The sequence below is a fragment of the Macrosteles quadrilineatus genome, unplaced genomic scaffold, assembly GCF_028750875.1.
Source record: "Macrosteles quadrilineatus isolate MER2022 unplaced genomic scaffold, UCM_ALF_1.0 Scaffold_1__1_contigs__length_201487025, whole genome shotgun sequence".
NCBI lineage: Eukaryota > Metazoa > Arthropoda > Insecta > Hemiptera > Cicadellidae > Macrosteles > Macrosteles quadrilineatus.
Genome location: NW_026542594.1, coordinates 68615781 through 68639510, shown reverse-complemented (window position 1 = coordinate 68639510; position 23730 = coordinate 68615781). Strand labels below are relative to the sequence as shown.

Sequence of the window (23730 nt, the reverse complement as noted above, 5' to 3'; positions counted from 1 at the left end):
TTACTTTTAATGTGAAAAACGACATTGCTATAACTTTTAACCATAGTGATCATAACTTCATACTTGTTCTATGAATAACACTTTTCAATGTCAATTCAAGAAATCGTCCTTTATTGTCATTATGCATAGGGCAAATTGTGCTTCAACCTAGTTGGTACAGAAAACAGCATTCAGCAACTTATCCTGAAATCGGCTTTTAATTTAAACATGTTGAAATTTGTAAAGTAAAAATAACATGTAGGCCTTGGCTATGTAACAAGTTGGCTATAGTAGGCTTGTTCTTGCAAGGACTAAACAGATATATTCCTAATAATTGAACTTGATGGAACTTGGTATTCGTCTTAAACCATAGTATAGCCTAGGAATAGTCCTGTACAAGAGCTGTTTTTTCAATGTAAGTTTCATGTTATATGGAGATTTTTTCGTCACAATTATCATGTAGTCTAGGCATATCTTAAATCTCATCTGGTAATTTCCTCTTTGTTAATTTAGTACTGATTAAATCATCAACAATTGATAGAACTGCACTTATAGTGCTCTTACCCATCTGATAGCCAAATTGTGAAGCACTAATTAGGCTCAGCCGATTAAAGTAGGTACATACCTGGAGTTTTACAACTTGTTCAACAACCTTAATATATGTCAATCCAAATTCCTTTAACACATTTTTAAATTTAATTACAGTAGGGCGTTCTGTCGTGACGTTAAAATATGCATTATAGTCACCGCCAATGTAAACTTCACACTTAAAATTCGATAGACAGTTTAAAAGTACTTCTAGTTTATCCAGAAAGAGGTTAGGGTCTCCTTGAGGCGACTGACATAGGCTAACTACTATTATCTTTAAACTTAAAAGTTTGACCACCGCTACTTCAAATGTCAATTCTTCACAGAGCCAATTTAAATTTATTTCTTCGTAAGATAGGTTGGCCCTGAGATACACAGCTACACCACCTTTGACATGTTCTTTCCTACAATAACTTGCAGTCAGCAAAAATCCATCAATCACCTCGTACTGTATGGCATCATCCTTCTTCCAGTGCTCACTGAAACACATTATACTTAAATCATGTTGTTTTGTCATAAGGCTAAGAAAGTTTGATTTACCGGAAATACCTTCAACATTTAGGAACAAAGCTTTTACTATTTGTACTATTATACTATTTTAATATTGTACTATTTTTTACTATTTGCTTTTAGCTACTGTTCTCAAAATCAATGTGTGTGAATCGGCCGCCAAATTGTAAATTAGCTGTTCTACACGTTTGAACAGCTACCCTTTCTCCTCCTCCTCCTCCAGAACAGCCCTATATAGCTGTTCTGTATTGTATTCAGTTAATTGACTACTCGATTCCCGTATGTAGGATGGGCCAACAGCTCGTTAGTTATTTTATTTAAGTACATTCTGCAAGCTACATGAATATTTTAAAATGGGGATGGATAGACTACTTCATATACTTAATAATTGTAAATACACTTCAGAATGACTTTACATGGCCAGAACATTGCTGTTTCAGATGGTTCGGCCAGGAGAGAGAATACAATGTGTTAGTAATGGACCTGTTGGGACCATCACTAGAAGATTTGTTCAATTTCTGTTCACGTCGCTTCACCATCAAAACAGTTTTGATGTTGGCTGATCAGATGATTGGGCGGATAGAGTACGTCCATTGCAAGTCTTTCATTCACAGAGATATCAAGCCAGACAACTTTTTAATGGGCATTGGGAGACACTGTAACAAAGTGAGTACCTGTTGTGTTTCATTTCCAAACTCCACTTTACTTTGTGTAATGGTAAGCTGATGTTTGGTTTTTGGTAATGGGTCTTTGGTCGTAAATTTTCATGTCTGATTTTTTGTTATTGTTCAATTGTACTAAAAATTAGAAATACAAATATATAAGAAAACATTTTTTATTTTGAATATTAAGCGAGATATGGAGCATGAAAGTAGTAAATTTTTCATCTTTATCTTTGGTACCAATTCACAGGGAGAATGGGTAATGCGATTCTCACCAAAATTGGCATTCAGGTGTGGAAAAATAAGATAATAATCACTGGCTATTTAAAATTAAAAATTTTAAAAATCTTTTTAAATTTTATTTTATTATAATTTTTTTTTAATTATTAAAATTGTTAAAAAAAATTTTAAATTAGTTCTTTGTTTTTGGGGAAAATTTATCTGTATGTTGAAATTAAAAAAATTTGATATGTTAATTCGTTTGGGCTGTGAATTCGTACCTTTGATGCCTTGCGCTGTCGGAGCACTACTCGTTGAGAGTTTGTACACTAACACAGGGGCTTTAGAATACTTTAACATCACGTAATTATAAACATCTTATAACATTGAAAGAATACGTTTATCGTTGTATTCTAAAGCCCCGGTGTCAGTGTACACACTCTCAACGAGTAGTGCTCCGACAGCGCAAGGCATCAAAGGTACGAATTCACATCCCAAACGAATTAACATATCAATTTTTTTTTTTTTTAATTCCAACATACAGATAAATTTTCCCCAAAAACGAAGAGCTATTTTAAAATTTTTAAAAAAATTTTATAATTTCAAAAAAAATTATAAAAAAAATAAAATTTTTAAGTTCTAAAAATTTATAATTTTAAATAGCCAGTGATTATTATCTTATTTTTCCACACCTGAATGCCAATTTTGGTGAGAATCGCATTACCCATTCTCCCTGTGAATTGGTACCAAAGATGAAAAATTTACTACTTTCAAACTCCATATCGCTTAATATTCAAAAAAAAAAAAAAATTTCTTATATATTTGTATCTCTAATTTTTAGTAGGTACAATTGAACAATAACAAAAAATAAGAAATAAAATTTTTGACCAAACACCCTTAAGGTTTCCGACATTTTTTTACAGTACTGTACTTGATGGTCACCTATAGTTATTGTTTTTATTGTCCACAGTATTGACATCCACAGTCTGTGGAGGGCACCCTTAAGTGCAAGATATAGATTATCATGAGTAGGTAAATACAAGAAAGATTTTTTTAAGCAAGAGCCTTTTTACTTTCTCCCCCTATACCATAGTATATGGAGAAAGTATTGTTTTCGTCAAAATTTTCGAGTTAGAGTTTTGAGTGGATATATCCGTTTTGGGTCCCCCTGGACCCCAAAAAATGGTTTTTGAAGTGATGTCTGTGTGTCTGGATGTGTACAGAGCTACAGACCACACTTGTAGTCCGATTTTGATGAAATTTGGTATGTAGGTACTAATCCATGGTATCTCCCGGCGTTTTTTCATTTTTTTGAAATTTAGATTTTTAATGACAATTTTCCTATAAAAACCCATAAAATAACGGAAAATCGGATTTTCTAAAAAATGGCCCAATGGATTTTGTTTGATGAAAATTTAGTATGTTGTACCCCTTTAAATTCTGAACAAAATGGAAGAACTCCCATTTCTGTAAAAATTATGGTTCAAAGGTTATTGCAAATTATGTTATTTTCCCATAAAAAAACCCCATAAAATAGGAGAAAATCGTATTTTGAAAGAAACCGGTTTAGATTGAAATTAGTATGGTGGTAATACTTATAATTCCAAACAACATAGTGCAACCCCCCATTTCTGTAAAAAATATGGTTGTTCAAAAGTTATTGTTACTTATGTTATTTCCCCAAAAAAACCCATTTAAAAAAACGGAAAATGGATTTTTTGGAGAAAAACTGATTCTGATTGAAATTCTTTTGTTATGGTCCTTTTAATTCTAAACAGTTCTAAATAGTGCATCACTCCATTCATGTTAAAATTACTGTTCAAAAGTTAATGAAACTTGGGAGATTTTACCTATTAACTACCATAGTTACTCTCATCGCTTACCCATGAAAATGGTTGTTGACAAGCTAATGGGAGAAAGTATGTGTCAGATTGCTGATACCTAGTGATGTGGGCCGGGCAAATGCCCAGTGGGCGGGTCGTTTATAAATGGGCATTTGTCCGGGCATTTGCCCAAAGCGATTTTAAGCGCCCAAAAACTGGGCGTTTATAAAAAGTTCAGTTTAAGGCGTAATACAATAAAACCTGTAATATTTTCAGTGTGGTATTTTAAATAAATAATTTTCTAAATTGTTAAATAAAATCTTATATACTGATTAAGCAGGTTTCAACTCTGCAATTCATAAATATGTGCATAAGATAAATATATGATGTCTAATTAATTAAATTTAAAGTTAAGTATTAAGGTTTTGTTAGTAAAAACAAGTGCTAAATTAATTCTATTACATTAGCCAGATATTGTTATTTTTATTATTATTTTTTATTATTTTTGTTTATTATTATTTTTTATTATTTTTGTTTAGTATTATTTTTTATTATTTTTGTTTATTATTATTTTTATTTTAAATAAAAATAAACCTATGAAGTTATTTTCAGTCTAAATTATTTCCTCTTGTCGACAAAAGAAAAGTGTTGACTCTCTAGTACTGACTTCCTACCAATATAAAATTAAAATTATACAAGTAGGCCTAATTATTTTTTTTTATATAGGCTATTATGTAAATATCTAATGTTAGAAGTTTAAAAAGTTGAATAGAAGAGTAGTGTTCAATTTAATTTCCATTAATTAGGTTTATTAGCCTTTAACTGGATAAACGCCCGGCGCTTATGGATTTTGGGCTGTTATATGGGCAAATTCCCTGGGCATTTGCCCCGAGATTTAAACGCCAGGGCGTTTTACATCACTACTGATACCGTTTATTTGTGTATGGCCCTGTAGTTCGGGCTTACGCCGCAACAAGACTCCTAGCCAATTACTGATTTGTGAACATAATGACATCCTTTGCAGCTTTGTAGCTTTGTAACCGATGTGTACGCTTTGCCGTGTGTTTTTTAAAAGCAGCGGGAGATAAGGGTCAGTAATATTTTTTTGACCACAAGATACATATCCAATGCTGTCATTCATCGCCAGGGGGTTGAAGTTTATGACCCTAAAGTAATGATGGAAAGGAAAGTGCATTAATGGGCTTGGGCGTTTAAAATTGGCTGTGAAAATGTTCATTTTGTAAGAAATTGTGTTTTTGGCGGGTATCCAGACTTCTCACAGAATACCACGAAAAGAAAAGTAGGTATTCAATGCCATTTTTACACTTTATAACATCTTTCCGGACATTTAAAATTTAAAGAATTTGTTAAACACAGCGTAGCATACACCTCAGCTACAGAGCTGCAAATGGTGTCATACTGTTCATAAATAATGCCAGTAAGTAGTAAGGAGCTTAGTTGCAACATACATGTAAACTACAGAGCTATATACACAAAAACGACCCTTACTTAAAAAACTACTCTCGTACAGTTTTTAATATTTATGAGTAGCCTAATTTTTTGCCAATATCATACTATTGTATAGAACTTGAGAGTTACAGTACTGGTTTTAGAAAACAGAACTTGTTAGACTAGTATAATACTTATAGGCTAGGCATATTAGGAATATAAGTGGCAGTTAGCGGAAAGTTTAGGTACAGTCCTAATCATCACTTTTCTTTATGTTTTTTGGGTCGCTGAACACGAATATGAGGTTTGCTGACAGATATTTTGCCCGGAACATTGGTTATTTTGTGAAAAACCTAAAAATTTGGGCCCTTTTTTTGTTTTTTCGGGCAAATCTCGGTAAGTATGGGTTTTTGAGAAAATCCTGCTTTGTAAAATTAAAGATGACAAAATTTACTACAAGTTTCCGATATAATGTTTGTTTCTACGACTAACCGTTTCGCCACTAGAGCACACTAAAAAAGGCCAGAAGTACAAAAAATTAAAAACATTGCTAAATGCTGCCGTTTTACATTAGGTTTCCATGGAAACAACCCATGTTACGATAATTTTAACTATTTATTCATGATAACAAACTGAAACACACTTAAAAATACCCCCGCCACAGCAAACCTGCAGACTAAGCGAATTTCCATTTCCCTGATTGGATTTACACTAAAATGTCTCCTTAGAAATATGACATTTATTCCCTATTTAAATAAAAGTTTAACGAGTACTTAGGCTTGCTGCAACAGGGAGGGTAAAAGGTGTTTTTTGTAAAATGTAATAATTTGGTATGAAATGAATGCATTTTCCAAATTTGATCAAAATATGTTCATAAACAAGCAAACTACAACAGTTTACTTAGTCTCCATAAGAATAACATGAGCATTTTAAATTTACAGATTTTTGGAATTTTCTCCGTAACCATTAGGCGCATAACAACACTTTAATATACTAAATTATTTGTTTTTTAAGCTCTACAAAATGATATGGAAAGAAATCGCTAAATTTTAAGTTTATAGGGTCAAAAATAGGAAAATTAATTTTTACCCCATAAAACCCCCATAAATCCCTGTTCCCATAGTCCGATCATGCTGGGCAAAACCAAAAATGAAAATAAACCCTGACCGTTTTACAAAGGTTTTACATTGGGTTTCCATGGAAACAACCCATGTTACGATAATTTTAACTATTTATTCATGATAATGAACTGAAACACACTTGATAAATCTATGCCAAGATGTATGACTGACTGCTGGAATATTTCCCATTCCCACAAAACCCCCATTTATTTTCTCAGCACAGGGATGTTGCTGGCCACAGGGTTGACTGCTATAGTGATTGAGAAAAAAGGATGAAATACATTAAAAGAGTTGTAGATAACTTTTAACTTTGGTAACGTCAAATTCAGACGAGTAAACCGTGTCCAGCCACTTGCCATAGTGAATAACGCGATGAGAGTAGAGAATTCTTACCCGTATACCCCAACACATTGTTTCAACGTATCAGCATCGCCAAGAATTCTGATGAAGATCTAAAACACTCCTTGTCCTACGAACTGGGTCCATACTCTTTCTCGTTGTTTGATAATAACGGTTTGCACAAAGTACCAAATCAAATCTTTAAAGGCCTAAAGCCCCTGTCCCCATTGAAAACAAGCACTTCCATGGTCAAGTGCAGTGTAGTATGTTATTGATGGTGGGTTCGTACTACACAAAAGTTATGGCCAGAGCATCGACCTTTCAACCATAAAAAAACCAAGCATCAACCAAGAAAAACATAATCGACAACATACTCACCACTCCTTGCCTTGCTATAAAGAATAAAACTGTAGGCAGCTGAGAATATTCAAAGATAAAGTTGGTCCTCAGTTTCTTACCCTTGAGTAAGCCTTAGAAGCAAATGAGGATGTGGAAGAAGATGTTTTTTCTCTCATCTTGGGCCCATAAAAAAATGGATGGAATGCCAACCTTCAACCCGAAGAGAGTGAATTACATGATCCTACCAGCCAACCTTGGTTATTAACATGAGGTTATTAACATTATAAAAAGAAAGATTGTCTCCATTTTCCACAATTTAATCCTAAAAGACGGGTATTTCTTTCAGGTTTAGTTTTGTGGTCAGAAGACACACTAGTTAGTTTATTAGCAAATTTCCCCTATAGGGAATAAGCTATTACCGTATTACACCTGGTAGGACCTGGACCGATTTACTTTTTCGTTTTGAGGCCCGTAGAGACCAAAAACACCATCCGTTCAAATTCATAAATGTGTCCGTTAGGGATTTATGGGGGATTTTATGGGGTAAAAATTAGTTTTTCCTATTTTTGACCCTATAAACTAAAAATTTAGTGATTTCTTTCCATACCATTTTGTAGAGCTTAAAAAAACAAATAATTAAAGCGTTGTTATGCGCCTAATGGTTACGGAGAAAATTCCAAAAATCTGTAAATTTAAAATGCCCATGTTATTCTTTAACAAATTTGGAAAATGCATTCATTTCATACCAAATTATTACATTTTACAAAAAACACCTTTTACCCTCCCTGTTGCAGCAAGCCTAAGTACTCGTTAAACTTTTATTTAAATAGGGAATAAATGTCATATTTCTAAGGAGACATTTTAGTGTAAATCCAATCAGGGAAATGGAAATTCGCTTAGTCTGCAGGTTTGCTGTGGCGGGGGTATTTTTAAGTGTGTTTCAGTTTGTTATCATGAATAAATAGTTAAAATTATCGTAACATGGGTTGTTTCCATGGAAACCTAATGTAAAACGGCAGCATTTAGCAATGTTTTTAATTTTTTGTACTTCTGGCCTTTTTTAGTGTGCTCTAGTGGCGAAATGGTTTGTCGTAGAAACAAACATTATATAGGAAACTTGTAGTAAATTTTGTCATCTTTAATTTTACAAAGCAGGATTTTCTCAAAAACCCATACTTACCGAGATTTGCCCAAAATACCCCCGCCACAGCAAACCTGCCGTCTAAGCGAATTTCCATTTGGCCGAATTGATTTTCAATTGATCTATTTAAATAACATTAGGTTTAACGAGTACCTAGGTTTGCTGCTACAAGGAAACTAATAAAGTAGTGTGTTTTTAGTAAAATATTGATAGCTTACTATAAAATAAATAAATTTGCCAAGTTTGATCAAAATATATCCATAAACAAGCAAACTACAACATTTTACAATATTCTCCATAAGAATAACATGGGAATTTTAAATTTACAATTTTTTTAGTTTTCTCCGTAACCAATAACCGTACAAAAACACTTTGATATACTGAATTGTTCGTTTTTTAAGCTCTTTAAGAAGGTTTAGAGACAAATTGGGAAATTTTGTGTTTTGAGGGTAAAAAGTGAGAAAAACCAATTTTTACCCCATAAAACCCCCCATAAAACCCTGTTCCCATGGACCGATCATGCTGGATCGCGAACTCATTCAAGTTTATCCCGCCTTACACCTTCAAACCAAATTTCATCAAAATCTGATAAAAATTACTCAAGTTATCGTGTTCACGGACACATATATATATATATAAATCTATATATATACCTATATATATATATATATATATATACATATATAAAAATTTGAACGAATGGTGTTTTTGGCCTCTGGGGACATTAAAATGAAAAAGTAAATCGGTCCCGGGCCTAAGTCTTACCATGAGACCTACGGTAATAGCTACTTCCCTATAGGGAAATTCGCTAAAACCAAAAAAAGTGCCCAAATTTTAAGGTTTTTCACAAAATAACCAATGTTCCGGGCAAAATATCTGTCAGCAAACCTCATATTCGTGTTCAGCGACCCAAAAAACATAAAGAAAAGTGATGATTAGGACTGTACCTAAACTTTCTGCTAACTTTCCTAATATGCCTAGACTATTAAGTGTCTTTTGACATTTTTTCAATATTTACTAATATCTAAAGTACTTATAAGCCTCACTATTTGTGCCATATAACACCACTCAGTAATTAAGATACCTGTGGTTTATACAGTATGGTACTTGATAATATTGATAATTAAATGCAGTTGATAGTTGATAGTCTTTAGACATTAGGCTACTCAACAGTTGCAGTAATGATAGCTTTGTACAGCATGATGTTTTTTATACAGTAGATAGATAGGGAAGTACTGGTAGTGATATTTTTTACTGTACAATAATAACCAATAGTTACAATACTTGTGTCTTAATTGTTTATTTTATTTTTGTTAAGTCGTGTCTCTACCAGCCAGTTGTTCAGTGTTGGTTTTGTGGGGTTCCCTTCTCCACACTTCTGAGCGTTGTGATGGGGTAGTAGCAGGAACTTGTTGTTGACTGTAAAATTTCGCTGCCAGACCAAAAATTTTAGTCAAAATCACATTTCTCCTTTTAGCGAATTTCCTATTAGGGAATAAGCTATTACTGTAGGTCTCATTTTAAGGCCTAGACCCGGGACCAATTTACTTTTTTGTTTTGAGGATACAGAACGGAGGGTGTTTTAGGCCTCTGGAGACCTCAAAACGAAAAAGGAAATCGGTCCCTGGTATATATATGAGGATGATTTTTTTTAAGTAAGGACCAATTTGGCATATAAATTTGGAGTTTTGAAATTGTTTAAAACATCGAAATGCCCTATTTTAATTACTACCTTCGTATAGGGCTTTAAAACAAAATTAAAGGTTACGGATAAAATATTTATTTAATCCATTACTTTTAACATTCTATAAAAAAAAACACCTTTTCCCTTCCTCGAGCAGCAATACGAAGTACGCCTTCTTGTTAAATATAAAGTAATTTCAATAATGATTAAACATGACAATTAAATACACCTTTTTTATTGAAATATTTTAGTAAGAATCCAAGCAGACAAATTTAAATGCTATTAGTGTGCAGGTTTGCTGCAGGGAAGGTATTTAGCTCTCTTGCAATCTGACCTTTTGTACTGAAATTTGTTTATGGCAACTAAATTATGTAACCATAGCACCAATTGATTTTTTCAGTGTTTGATACTTTACTTTCCAGTGTAACACAATGTCATGACAGATCTTAAGATTTGTTTAATATGAACAATTTATTAAACTTAAAAGAAAATACTTGACTTTAAGATGTTTTTATTACTTAAATTCAAATGAGTCTGAAGACTTTCTTTAACATTTAATTTTTTTTCACACAGTCCGTCTTATTTTAAGATTTTATAATACTGTAGTCACAGTTTTTTTTTATTGTAGTAAACAGGGCTCTATAATTTGATAAACACAATTCAGCAGTAAATAATATTTGATTCTGCCCCGATTTTTGTGAAAAGGTTTTTTTCAATAAAAGTTCTTGAAGTCAGCATAGTCCTAGTGAGTCCAATACAACTTATAAAGCATAACATCTGTTTACATTAAATGTAATGAATTATTTTAAATTAAATTTATCTACCTTACTAGATACAATAGAAACATCTTGTAAACTAAATATAAAAAAATTACACCCAAGTCCTCTTGTAGTGTAAGAATATTAGGAAAATCGACCTAACAAATTCGGACTAAGTGGAAACTTTGCACAGTTGTTTAGTAAGCCTCAGGGGTGCCCATCCCCCCCCAAAGCTCACGTCGCAGAATCTTTAAGACTGGGACGGGTGGCGTCGTCCTGTAATCCAGCTACTGGGAGGTCACGAATTGTGGATATTTATAGGGATGCACTGTGGATGCGATGCTCCCTGGTGTGGATTAACGTCCGCACTAGTGAGTACTACGACTATCCGCAGTATTATCCTGAATAATTAGACCAATTCGTAAATTACAAGGAAAAATGTGGTTCGGATTCCACTATAAACTGTAGGTCCCTTAGTTGCCATTAGCTGTATGGGCTATTAATTAACAGCTGTGTCTAAGGAACATGTCGGCCTTAGTCACTAACAAGACTACAAGATCGCGCCACTCTTCCTACACTAATCCTTCACTCATATTTGGGTTAAAATACGCACATAGTGGCGTCCCCATCTTAAATAATTGAATTGAATTGAAATCCCCCCCAAATTCGTTGTTTAACCCATGCCGGAAGGTTCTGGGGGCTAACCCATAGTTATGTTTATAATGCGGGGAGGGAAGGGGTGCCCCCGACACTACTTTAAATTTATGGGAGTTTAAGCGTTTGATTCAAACTTTTAACCCAATTTAAATGGACAATTTTGCTTTAAAACTCTAGTAGCATAGTAGCAAACTATTTGTTAGTATAGTTTTAATTTAAATGAGTTGGATTTTTAACATGCACACAATCTGAATCAAAATTGGCCATGTAATTTTTTTTAAATCCGATTTTCCATGAATTAATGGGTTTTAAAAGGGAAAATCACAAAAGTTGCAATAACTTTTGAACCATAATTTTTACGGCATAGAGGGTTTATACAATTTTTGTCATAGTCTAAGAGTATACCTAACGTGTTAATTTTTCATCAAAATCGTTCGGGCCAATTCTGAGAAAATTTTATTCATCCATTATTTCATAGGGTTTTATGGAATAATCACTATTAAAAAAAAAAAAAAAAAAAAAAAAAAACATCTGGAGAGACCATGGATTAATACCTAAAATATCAAATTTCATCAAAATCGGACTCGGACCACAGGCGTGGTCTGTAGCTCTGTACCATACATACACATATACACACATACAGACAGACAAACACATCACTTCAAAAACCATTTTTTTGGGATCAGGGTTTTTACATAAACAATTCTTTTATCATATTAAATTGTAGGGGAGAAAGTACTTAAAGTTATGTCAAAAAGTTTGAGATATTTTCTAAATTGCCCTTTAATCCACTTCTGAGTTTGGTCCTTTTTAAATAAGTGTAAAATTTTCAGTCTCAAAAATATTACTAGACCTAAACTTAATAGTATATTTCGTGCCTAGGGCCAAAAATGAGGTTTTGCTGGTTCGAGATAGTTTTTAAGTTCGATACGAAGTCGAGGACTTAAAACGATCGAGAACTGCAAAACCATTTCAGTCCGTGGTACCATAGATAAAACATACTCCCTTGGTACAAACGCTATTATTCACCACACTATACCCTATTACCACTAATTCACCTCAATGATAATGCACTGCACACTGATATAGTCAACACAACTACAACTTTAAGGTCATGTGGATAAATTATTTGAGGAATCAGCCAAAATAATAATAAATAGTTGCTAGGCAGCGGTGACAATAAAACAACTCTATTGCAATGCTATGGATACTGATTGTGTATTTAATATGCATTAATGTTTTAAGAAAGTAAGCGGTCAGCTGATTTTGCGGCCCTAGGGATGTAAAAACCTGCTCGATCCCCAAATGACGATGACAGCTGGCATGGCCTGCAAAACGTAACTTTCAGTCACCATATCACCAATTAATGTACCTATATGTAAAACAGTTTAAAGCACCATAGTGTGGTAAAATAGTATATTACGTTACTAGTCCTGAATCCCGTGCGAGACGCAGTCGAGTAGTGGTTTTTTTATACGAGTCCGGCCAACACATTTTGGACGAGTGACGTACGATAGTTTACGCCATACTACTAAATCCGTTCAAATCCCTATATATTACCACCAACTAAAGGACTAAAAATCACTAGTCTTTGTTATAACCACTCATTGCCACCCAAATACAGTATAATCAGCTGATTGGTGTCCGGCAAAACTCATTACAGTACAGTAGTAGGCCTACTGTATGAAACCCCATTTGATTACGCTGGCGACAAACAGCTGTTTTCTGGACTAAATCCTTGCATGTGAAGTTCGTCAAAATAGTGTAGTGTGGCGTAAAAAATAATTATATATCTATTCTAAGACTAGTAAAATTTGTTTGAAGCTCTTTCTATATTCAAGAAAAGACAATAACAAATACAATTTAATTAATCCAGAATCATGTGTTTCAATTCTTGAAGTTAACGTAAACACATAGCCTATCCAAAACCCGTAATTATATTGTCACAGTACTGTATGTCAATTTCTTCCAATGAATAAATGACCCAGGCATAATTATTTGGGAGAGCCAAAATATTATCACAAGCTTTCATGTTGTTGTTCATGTTGTAAAAATAGCAAAATGATTATCATTATCATAATACTGGTTTTTTATGAATCAAGTATATATTATAATATACAAACCTAAAAACCCATCAATAGGTCCTCAAGGCAATGAGACTATTTTAGAATGAGGTTATAATGAAAGGTAAAATTAAACTCAAATTGCAGATACAATTTAATAAGCCAACCATAATCCTTTGACAGCAGTTGGCATGGAGTTGTTCTCACTGTCAAACATGATACGAGTCAGAAAGTGGAAATCCACATAAAAGTATCTATATATTTTATAGCAATTATAAAATGATTTATTAATCAAGATAAAATGTCAAACGGGATTTTGATTGCATAATTACCCCAGTAATAAATTAAGGAGGTCGTAAAAATTATCTGATTAATCTTTTATGTGCTTTTAACCAACCACTGGCTTGAATCCCCCCCCCCAAAATCATAAAATCCCCCCCCCCCAAAAATCATAAAATCCCCCCCAAAAAAATTTCTGATGTCGCATTTTGCGACATCAAACCCCCCTGTGGGCACCCCTGGTAAGCCTAAATAAATAAAATTTCAAAAGTCCCCAAAAATCCCTGCTGTGCTTCAGCCGCCATCTTGGAAAATGGCGTCCAATTTTCACTTTTTTGACAATATTTCACAAACTATTGGTATTAGAGAATTTTTGTAAATACAAAAGTTAAAGAACGTCTAAAGATACATCTTTTTTATATTACAAGGTTAGCTCTATCTCTAATGGTTATTGAGATAAATAATAAAAGTTAGTATTAAATAAAAAATTCCCATGTTATTCTTATGGAGGAAAATAAAATTGTTGCAGTTTGCTTATTTATGGATGTATTTTTATCAAACTTAGCAAATTTATTTATGTTAAATATTAATAGCTTGATATAAAATAAATAAATTTGCCAAGTTTGATAAAAATATATCCATAAATAAGCAAACTGCAACAATTTTATTTTCCTTCATAAGAATAACATGGGAATTTTTTATTTAATACTAACTTTTATTATTTATCTCAATAACCATTACAGATAGAGCAAACTTCGTAATATAAACAAGATGTATTTTTAGACGTTCTTTAACTTTTGTATTTACAAAAATTCTCTGATACCAAAAGTTTGTGAAATATTGTCAAAAAAGTGAAAATTGGGCGCCATTTTCCAAGATGGCGGCTGAAGCACAGCAGGGATTTATGGGGACTTTTGAAATTTTATTTATTTAGGCTTACTAAACAACTGTGCAAAGTTTCCACTTAGTCCGAATTTGTTAGGTCGAATGGCTTTATTATTCCTAAAATTCTTGGACTATTGTAAATACATACAGAAGTCAATTCTCTCATTAAATTCAATAACATTTCTCATTAACACAGGCTTCATGAAGCCTACCTTTAGATATAATAGAAACATCTTGTAAACTAAATATAAAAAAAATACACGCAAGTCCTAAAAACTTCTTGAAAATACATACAGAAGTAAATTCTCTCATTAAATTCAATATAATTTTTTCATTAACACAGGCTTCATGTAACCTTCATTTAGGCTTTTTTATGTTTGAATGAAGTTTGAATTACTACTTTATATGTATGGTTTCCAGCTGTTCCTGATCGACTTTGGTCTAGCAAAGAAATTCAGAGATACCCGTACAAGACAACACATTGGATATCGGGAAGATAAGAACCTAACCGGTACTGCTCGCTATGCCTCCATCAATGCTCATCTGGGTATTGAACAAAGGTAAGCTGCAATTAGTAAGAAATTCAGTTGTTATAGTTATTGAAGTAAAATAAATATTATATAAAGTTCTTAAAAAGTAAGTTATTCCCCTTACTTGAGCCCTTATAGGGTGTCAAGCTGACCTGGAAACCAGGAGTTGTAGGTGAACTTTTATGGCCAGGAAACAATTGTGAATTGAATGTGAATTTTGTAAATAACCGGGAAATTTAAATCAATGGCTGAAGACCCAACCCGAAACCACTTTTTTGTTGTTGAAAATAATTTTGATCGCGGGGGAAACTATCACGAGTAATATACGTTGTTTCCGCAATTACAGAAAATACTCGCTAAGCAGGGGTTGAGATGTCGGCGGATGTTGCCACAATCGCAAGAAATCATCACAATGGTGTCTGAAGGTTCAACTGAGGGTAATCAGCTTGGTACAAGTTCAAATTACAGATCACTCGTTCTGTTGCTTTTTTATGAGGCCTATCTGAGATTTTTAGTAAGCCAACAAATTATATAGGCTATAAGAAAACTAAGCGAAAAAAAAACAAGAAAATCTCACTAACCACTACCAAACTCTGAATTAAATTAACAGCTCTTGTGGGTTTAGATTGTGTGGCGTGGGGGGGGGGGGAGATATACTTCCAGCACTTAAATATGACTAATTAAAAATCCCCAACCTTCCTTCCAAAAATTTCCATTGTGGCCCTCAAGGAAAAAAAGGTTTGGAGACCCCTGATCCAAAGCATGGTCAAAACCGTTTCATTAAAACAAATTTAAAAGAATATTTTCATCTACTATGTTAACAAACTAGAGGTGCGATTCGAGCCTAGCCTAAAAGCTTGTATTAAGCTACACCCAAGCTTTAGAGTATTAAGTAAGAGAGTCAATCTCGAGCAGAACACGTCTGCAAAGAATTGAAAAAGCTTTTGCTGTGATTGTAAGGAACAACAATAATGTCTCTATGATCCTGGGAGACGATAAAATATTATAGGCTCTTAGTAAATAGTTTTTAACAATCCTTTAAGTAAATATTATACATACAGTCTTTAGATAGCTTAGGATATTGTTTCTTGTTTTAAAATAAAATTAAATCTTTATATAAAGAATTCCATTTAATGAGCTACAAGTAAGTTTGTTTACTAAAACATTGTTTACAAAAAACAACATAATAATAACTTAAGAACCATATGACTTTATAGTCATATGTCATCTCCCTTCTTCACTTATAAGTCAAGTCTTTTGGGAGGATTTATTCTTCGCGATGACTTTCTACTATCTACGTCTTTAACTCCATTTCCAGCTTTACTTCCGTTCACTGTACTTGCTCCTGCCGGTTTTTCAACGTCATAAAATCGTTTCTTCAAAAACCAAGAGTTCCTTCGAACATTCCCATCTGGAGTTTCTATAAGGTATGATCTTGGCTCCGGACCTTTTCTTACGACTGTAGCTGGCTGCCAGTCTGTGTTCTTTCCTATACAGTACTTTTTCTCCTTCTTCAAATTCTAAGTTGTTCTTTTTTGTTCTGTTAATGTATTGTCTTGATTTTTCCCGAATCTTTTGCAATTCATTGTGAACATTTTGAATTATTTTAGGTTGCAGAATTTTATCTGTGCTAGGGAGCAGTGTCCTTGTTCTGCGCTCCATTAATCTTTGAGCTGGAGATCCAAGATTTTTCCGGGGTATATTTCTTTGATGAAGTAGGGCGAGATAAACATCCGTCTTTTCTTCTAGGCATTTCTTTGGAATGAGTTTTGCCTCTTGAACATACTGTTCGGCTAATCCATTTGATCTTGCAAACAAAGGGCTTGAAACTCTTTTATTGAATTGCCTCTCTTTTCAAAATTTTTGAACTCGAATGAATTGAACTGAGTACCTCCATCTGATAATAACGTTTCAGGAATTCCATGTACTGAAAACCACTTTTTGAGTTCAGTAATAACATTTGAAGATGTTGTAGATTTTAACTCAACAATGTCATAAAAACCAGAGTAGGAATCTGCAACAACAAGATAATCTTTACCGGATATGTGACAAATGTCAGTTCCTATTTCCATCCACGGTCTAGTTGGTATTTCTTGCTGTAATAATTTTTCCTCGTTATTATCTTTTGGAGCTTTGAGCATATTTTGCAGTTCAAAACATAATTTTTGATTTCGTTTGTCATGTTAGGCCAGAACACGTATTCTCGAGCAAAATTTAGTGAGTTTTGTATTCCTCTGTGTCCTAGGTGGATCTGTTTTAGTGTAAGTGGACGAAGATGCATGGGAAGCAATATTTTTCCCCTTTAAAAATTATATTTTCCTGAACAGCTAGTTCACCCCGACAATTCCAATACTTGTGTAGCTCTTCTGGCAATTCAGATTTTTCTTCAGGCCAACCACTTAGAATGATGTGCTTAAGTTTGGAAAGTTCAGCTTCTTTTTCTGTGAGATGTTGAGCCTCCTTAAGTTTTTCTTTTGGCATGGATATTACCAAGTCTACTGCAAAAGATAGTTCTTCTTCAGGAGTTGCCTGATTAATGCAGTCTCTACTCAGTGTGTCTGCAATATATAATTTTGTTCTTTTCTTATAAACAATTCTTGGATTGTAGGGTATTATTTCCATAATGATACGCCTAACTCTTAGAGGGGTGTCATGCAAAGGTTTTTTAAAGATCGATTCAAGAGGCTTATGGTCAGTTTCAACTACCAGACCTTGTGATCCCCATACATATTCGTGAAACTTCTTACATGCAACTGGAATTGCTAGAGCCTTTTTCTCTAACTGGCTGTAACTTTGCTGTGTTTTAGTTAGAGATTTGGAAGAATATGCTACAGGCCGATTTCCCTGTAGGAGCACTGATGCAACAGAATGTGAGCTTGCATCAACTGATAATGTTATTGGAAGTTTTGGGTCAAAGTAACGGAGCAAAGGAGGTGACACAAGAGCTTCATTTAGCTTTTTGTATGCTGTCTTTTGATCTAAATCCCAAACCCAGGCTATTCCTTTGTTCAGTAGTTTGCGCAAAGGCTCTGTCAACTTAGAAAAGTTATTAATGAATTTACCCAAGTAAGTTACCATGCCAAGATATCGCTGTAGCTCGGCTACATTTGAGGGCTGTTTTAGATTTTGTATAGCTTCAATCTTAGTGGGATCTGGAAGGAGACCATTTCCAGAAACTAAGTGTCCCAAGAATTTGATTTCTTGTGCTTTGAAAATACATTTGTCTTTGTTGAGCTTAAGACCTGCTATATTGAGAGCAGATAAAACTTTGGAAGTCCTTTTTTCCAGAATATCAATGGTTGAGCCATGAATAAGAATGTCATCCATTGAAACTTCTACTCCATCTAAGCCTGATAAAATGGAGCACATGCGTTCTTGAAATATTTCGGGAGCAGAGGCTATGCCGAATGGCATTCTTAAGTAGCTGTACCTTCCCCAAGGCGTCGAAAAAGTTAAATACTTAGAAGTACGCTCAGAAACCTTAATTTGCCAAAATCCTTTTCTGCAATCTAGGAGTGTGAAAAATTTGGAGCCATTTAACCTAGATGCTATTTCTTCTAAAGTTTGAAGTGGGTGATGGCGTGGGTGATTTGTGTATGAAATCTATTGTTTAATCTTAGAACTATTAATTTCCAAACTACTATTTAATGCAACAGTTTTACTTATTACATTACATTGAGCTCCTGTATCTAATTTGAAAAATACTTCTTGGTTCTTGGGAAGTATTAAGAGTTCAGTCCAATCGCCTGCTCTTTGGTTTCTTTCGTTAGATAAGGAACTAATTAATGTTACCTGGTCTGAGTGTTGAATAGAATATACTTCACCATGTTCATCGGAGTCCTCAGTTTTTAATGATTTCACTCGATTATTTGGTTTTGAGCGGCATACCTTAGAGAAGTGGCCAGGGATGCCACAGTTAGAGCACTTCTTTTGGTAAGCAGGACAAACTCGAGGGCCATGGCGATATCCGCAGCGACTGCAAGTGAAGGTGTTATCCTCTTGTTTTTTGCTTAATGTTTTTTCTTCTTGCTTCTCACCTAAAGTTTCTTTTTCTTTAACTGCATATACGTTGCAGCATTTCTTTTCAGGCATTGTAGATAGCTGAAATTCTACTTCAGAAGTCTTACATATGTTTATTGTCTTTTCAAGCGTCAAATTTTCTTCATGAAATAGTTTTTGGCGAGTGTTGTCATGATTGATTCCGCAAACCAGCCTGTCTCGTAATAAGCTATCCTTCATTGTTCCTTACGAGCATTTATTTGCTTGGTTACACACTTTAGTTAAGAAATCATTAAAAGTTTCTCCTTTACCCTGATTTAGATTGTTGAAAACAAACCGTTCATATATGACATTTGATTTCTTTTCAAAATATGAATCAAACTTTGCAATTATATCATTCAAGCTAGTAGATTTTGCATCAATATCAAAAGACTCAAAGACTTCAATTCCATCTTCTCCAAGTACTGACATAAAAGTAGCTATCTGTTTCTCAAATGTCCTCTTCTTCAAATTGACAGCAGTAGTATACCACTGAAATTGTTTCCGCCATAGATTCCACTTCTTTGTCATTTCACTACCACTGGTAACTAACAGTGGCTTTGGTGGTTTTATGTTCATTGGTAAGTCAAGATTGGGGAAAAGATGTTAAAGTTGATATCTTTGTATGAAAGTGAGACAGTGTTGTGGGATGTGTCTAACAGCAAGCACAAAAACTCTAATAAAAGGAGTGATGCCATCCAAGTATCTTAATGTAGCTGCTAACATTTCGCCAGCTGATATGGGACTGCGTGCACCATGTTTAGCGATTAGAGGAGCCACCAAGTTGAGCAATTCTTTAATGTCAATTGCCGTTATTCGTACAAAATTTTGGAATCCTGCTCGAAGTCTTAAATCCCTCATAAGGGAGTTGTAGGCCCTTCAACGGCCCGTTTAGCCAAAAAAACTCCTAACCTACCATCGCGGTCGCTTTCTGCGTTTTAAACTAATTAATTGGTGATATGCACCAGCCATTACAACAAAATCAGCAGCAGCAGTCTCTTCGCTCTCCATGATGAAGGTGCACTGGTGTAGGTAGGTGTGTGGGTGTGGATGGATGGTAGTGAAATGTGCTTGCAGTAGGAGGAGGGGTTGGCGGGAAATGTTGGCGCGTACCAAGATGCATGGAGTAAAAGTTTACTCCATGCATCTTGGGCGCGTACTGCTGGAATGGAAACAGCGCGCCAACATTGTTGGGAGCTGTGCTCAAATCAACTTGAACTTAGCTCCCAACATTGTTGGTACAAAATGTTTGATGGAAACGGGGCTTTAAAGCAACAGACAACTTTACCAAGCTGATGCTTTGTGTATCTGTAATGTTATTCAAAATAACTACAGTACCGGTATTATATTTTGAATGCATTTTACAGTCGAAGAGATGACATGGAATCCCTAGGTTACGTCATGATGTACTTCAACCGAGGAAGTTTGCCATGGCAAGGCCTTAAGGTGAGTGATATGTTTTTGTTTTGTTGGTCTTTAATGAACTACTATCTTTACAGGACATCTATATTCTTGATAATCTGACATTTGGCTGTCTGACATGTTTAATAATCGGACAAGCTCGTGAAGGTCTTCTGATTATGAGTATTTAACATTATACCTACCCTTGATGATCAGGAATTCTTGTTAATCCGACAACCTATTACTGGTTGAATTACTGATATTTTAATGGTGGGTTCAGGGTGTCCACCAACCGGGAAAACCGGGAATTATGCATGAATTTTGTATTTAACCGGGAATTTTTTGCCGCAACCGCGGGAAACGACGATGACGTTTCCGTGACCGCGGGAGACGACGATGGCGTTCCCGTGACCACGGGAGACAACTATGATAATTCCGTTACCGCGGGAGACGACAATGACGTTTCCGTGACCGCGGGAGACGACGATGATTTTTCCCTGACCGCGGGAGACGACGATGACGTTTCCGTGATCGTGCATGCGGACGATGACGTTTCCGTGACCGCGTGAAACGATGATGATGTCCAACTGCCGCGGGATATGTTAGTGATTTTGCCGCAATCGCGCATGCGGACGATGACGTTTCCGTGACCGCGGGAGACGACGATGGCGTTTCCGTGACCACGGGAGATAACGATGATATCTCTGTGACCGTGGGAGACGAGGATGACGTTTTCGTGACTGCGGTTTTAAATAGAAACTTACAAAATATTATAAATTTCCAAATTTCAAAAGTTTGACGCTTAATATCTTTGTTGGGAATGAAAATAAAAATTTCAAATTTGGCTCAGATATAGTACCAAGTAAGAGTATTATCCTGTAATAACTTTATTTTGTGGACTCAACTGGTTTTAAAGTTATGAAACATTGAAAAGTACTCAAATAAGCATTATACGTGTAATAGCGTAGGAAGCATAATATTATATTATAATACACTACATGAAAATGTTTTGTTCGTGCGTGTTAAATGTATATACAGTTTTATGTGTAAATGTAAACTTCTACAACTTGACAAGTCCAATTCGGATGGTATAACGTTTCAATGTTTCTGTGTACCACTTGAAAATGCCAACATGGCAAAACATGTAGTGGATTAACAAAAACACACTATTTGAACTGCAAGACGATGTACGTTTTATTTTAGTCAATACACTATCAATGTATTTGTTTAGTAATGTTATATTTTAATAATGGATTGTAAGCATTTTGATGTTTTAAAACACTCTACTTAGTTGTCTGCCACAGGTACAAATCTGTGAAAGGATTGTGTTCAGCGAATTGGTAGACGTCCTTCACTATTGAATCAATATTGAAGTCCTAATTCATTTTTTGCTACTTCTTTATTGCCTACATAAAGGAATTGAATACCTTAAAGGTGTTTTTAACAAAAGTTAAACATATCCTTAGCATTCAAAATTTGGTTGTCAATGGTATATTGTAGGGATGGTCAAGTCTCAAAATTTCGGGAAATTTTCGGGAAATTTTAAATCTCGTTACACGAGACGAGATTTCATTTTGGCCGAGATTTTTATCGAGACGACAATAAAAAAAAAAAAATAAAAAAAAAAAAATAAATAAAAACGCCTGCAGAAAGTCAATGCAATACCCGCAATACAGGAGCGTGTTGTAGTTGCGTTTCCTTTGCGAAGGCGTTCTTATTTAATTAATTCTTTAAATGTAAATATTACTTTAATTATTTTAATAATATTACTTTAATAACATTTGAGAAGTTTTTTTGAGTTTAAGCAGTGTGAGGAATGTTTTATTACTATAAAAAGTCAAAACAAGTAACTATTTTATAAAAATTAATATTGCTTTTATTTTATGATTTATTTTATTTTAGGATAAGTTGAACTCTATCCTAACTGATATCACTATGTTTCAGGGTGTCTAGTAGTCGGGAAAATCGGGAAAGTCGGGAATTAGTATTGAATTTCAAAATGGTCTTGAAAAGTCGGGATTTAGTCTTAAATTTGATTTCAAAGTCGGGAATTTTTATGATTTTGCCGCGATCGTCGTCTTCCATTTACGTAACCGCGAAAGCCAATGATGATTGTCCTCACGGCCTCGGGAAATGTTCACGATTTTGCCGCGATAGTGGATGACGACGATGTCGTTTCCGTGATCGCGGGAGATGACGATGAAGTTTCCGTGACCGCGGGAGACGACGATGATGTCTACACGGCCGCAGGAAATGTTAATGATTTTGCCGTGATCGCGGACGTCGATGATAACGTTTCCGTGACCGCGGGAGATGACGGTGATGTCTAAACAGCCGCGGGAAATGTTCATGATTTTGCCGCGATCCCGGACGACGACGATGACGTTTCCGTGACCGGATGATGTCTACACGGCCGCGGGAAATGTCATGATTTTGCCGCGATAGTGGACCTCGACCATGACCTTTCCGTGACCGCTGGGGACGACGATAACGCTACCGTGACCGCGGGAGACGACGATAACGTTTCCGTGACCACGAGAGACGACGATGACGTTTCCGTGACCGCGGGAGACGACGATGATATCTGCTCGGCCGCGGAAAATGCTCATGATTTTGTCGCGATCGCGGACGACGACGATGACGTTTCCGTGACCGCGGGAGATGACGATGACGTTTCCGTGACCGCGGGATATTACAATGACGTTTCCGTGACCGCGGGAGACGACGGTGATGTCTAAACAGCCGCGGGAAATGTTCATGATTTTGCCGCGAACGCGGACGACGACGATGACGTTTCCGTGACCGCGGGAGATTACGATGACGTTTCCGTGACCGCGGGAGATGACGATGACGTTTCCGTGACCGCGGGAGTCGACGATGATATCTGCTCGGCCGCGGGAAATATTCATGACTTTGTCGCGATCGCGGACGACGACGATTACGTTTCTGTGACCGCGGGAGACGACTATGATGTATACACGGCCGCGGGAAATGTTCATGATTTTGCCGTGATCGCGGACGACAACGATCACGTTTCTGTAACTGCTGCAGTCAATGATGATGTCCTAACTTACAGTACGCGGAAGATTTCATGGTAAAAAAAAAAAATTGTTATTAGAATTTTTTATTGCTGCATTATTTTTTTACTTGAAAACACAACATTATCATAATACTACTTTTATGACAAAGACAAAGTAAATATATTATATATTATATTAAATATATTATATATAAATATATATAAGATAAAAATTGGTATCGGTAT

At 35.1% G+C, this 23730-nt stretch overlaps 1 protein-coding gene across 3 annotated transcripts in view; it reads left to right on the top strand.

Annotated features, from left to right (window-relative positions):
- Positions 1–23730, top strand: part of LOC128983520 (casein kinase I) — a 122056-nt gene that overhangs the window by 64407 nt on the left and 33919 nt on the right. For all 3 annotated transcript variants that reach the window (XM_054402821.1, XM_054402822.1, XM_054402820.1), the window contains exons 3-5: positions 1518–1743; positions 14917–15056; positions 20432–20510. In XM_054402821.1, the coding sequence (XP_054258796.1) occupies positions 1518–1743; positions 14917–15056; positions 20432–20510 (445 nt within the window). The remainder of the gene's footprint in view (positions 1–1517; positions 1744–14916; positions 15057–20431; positions 20511–23730) is intronic.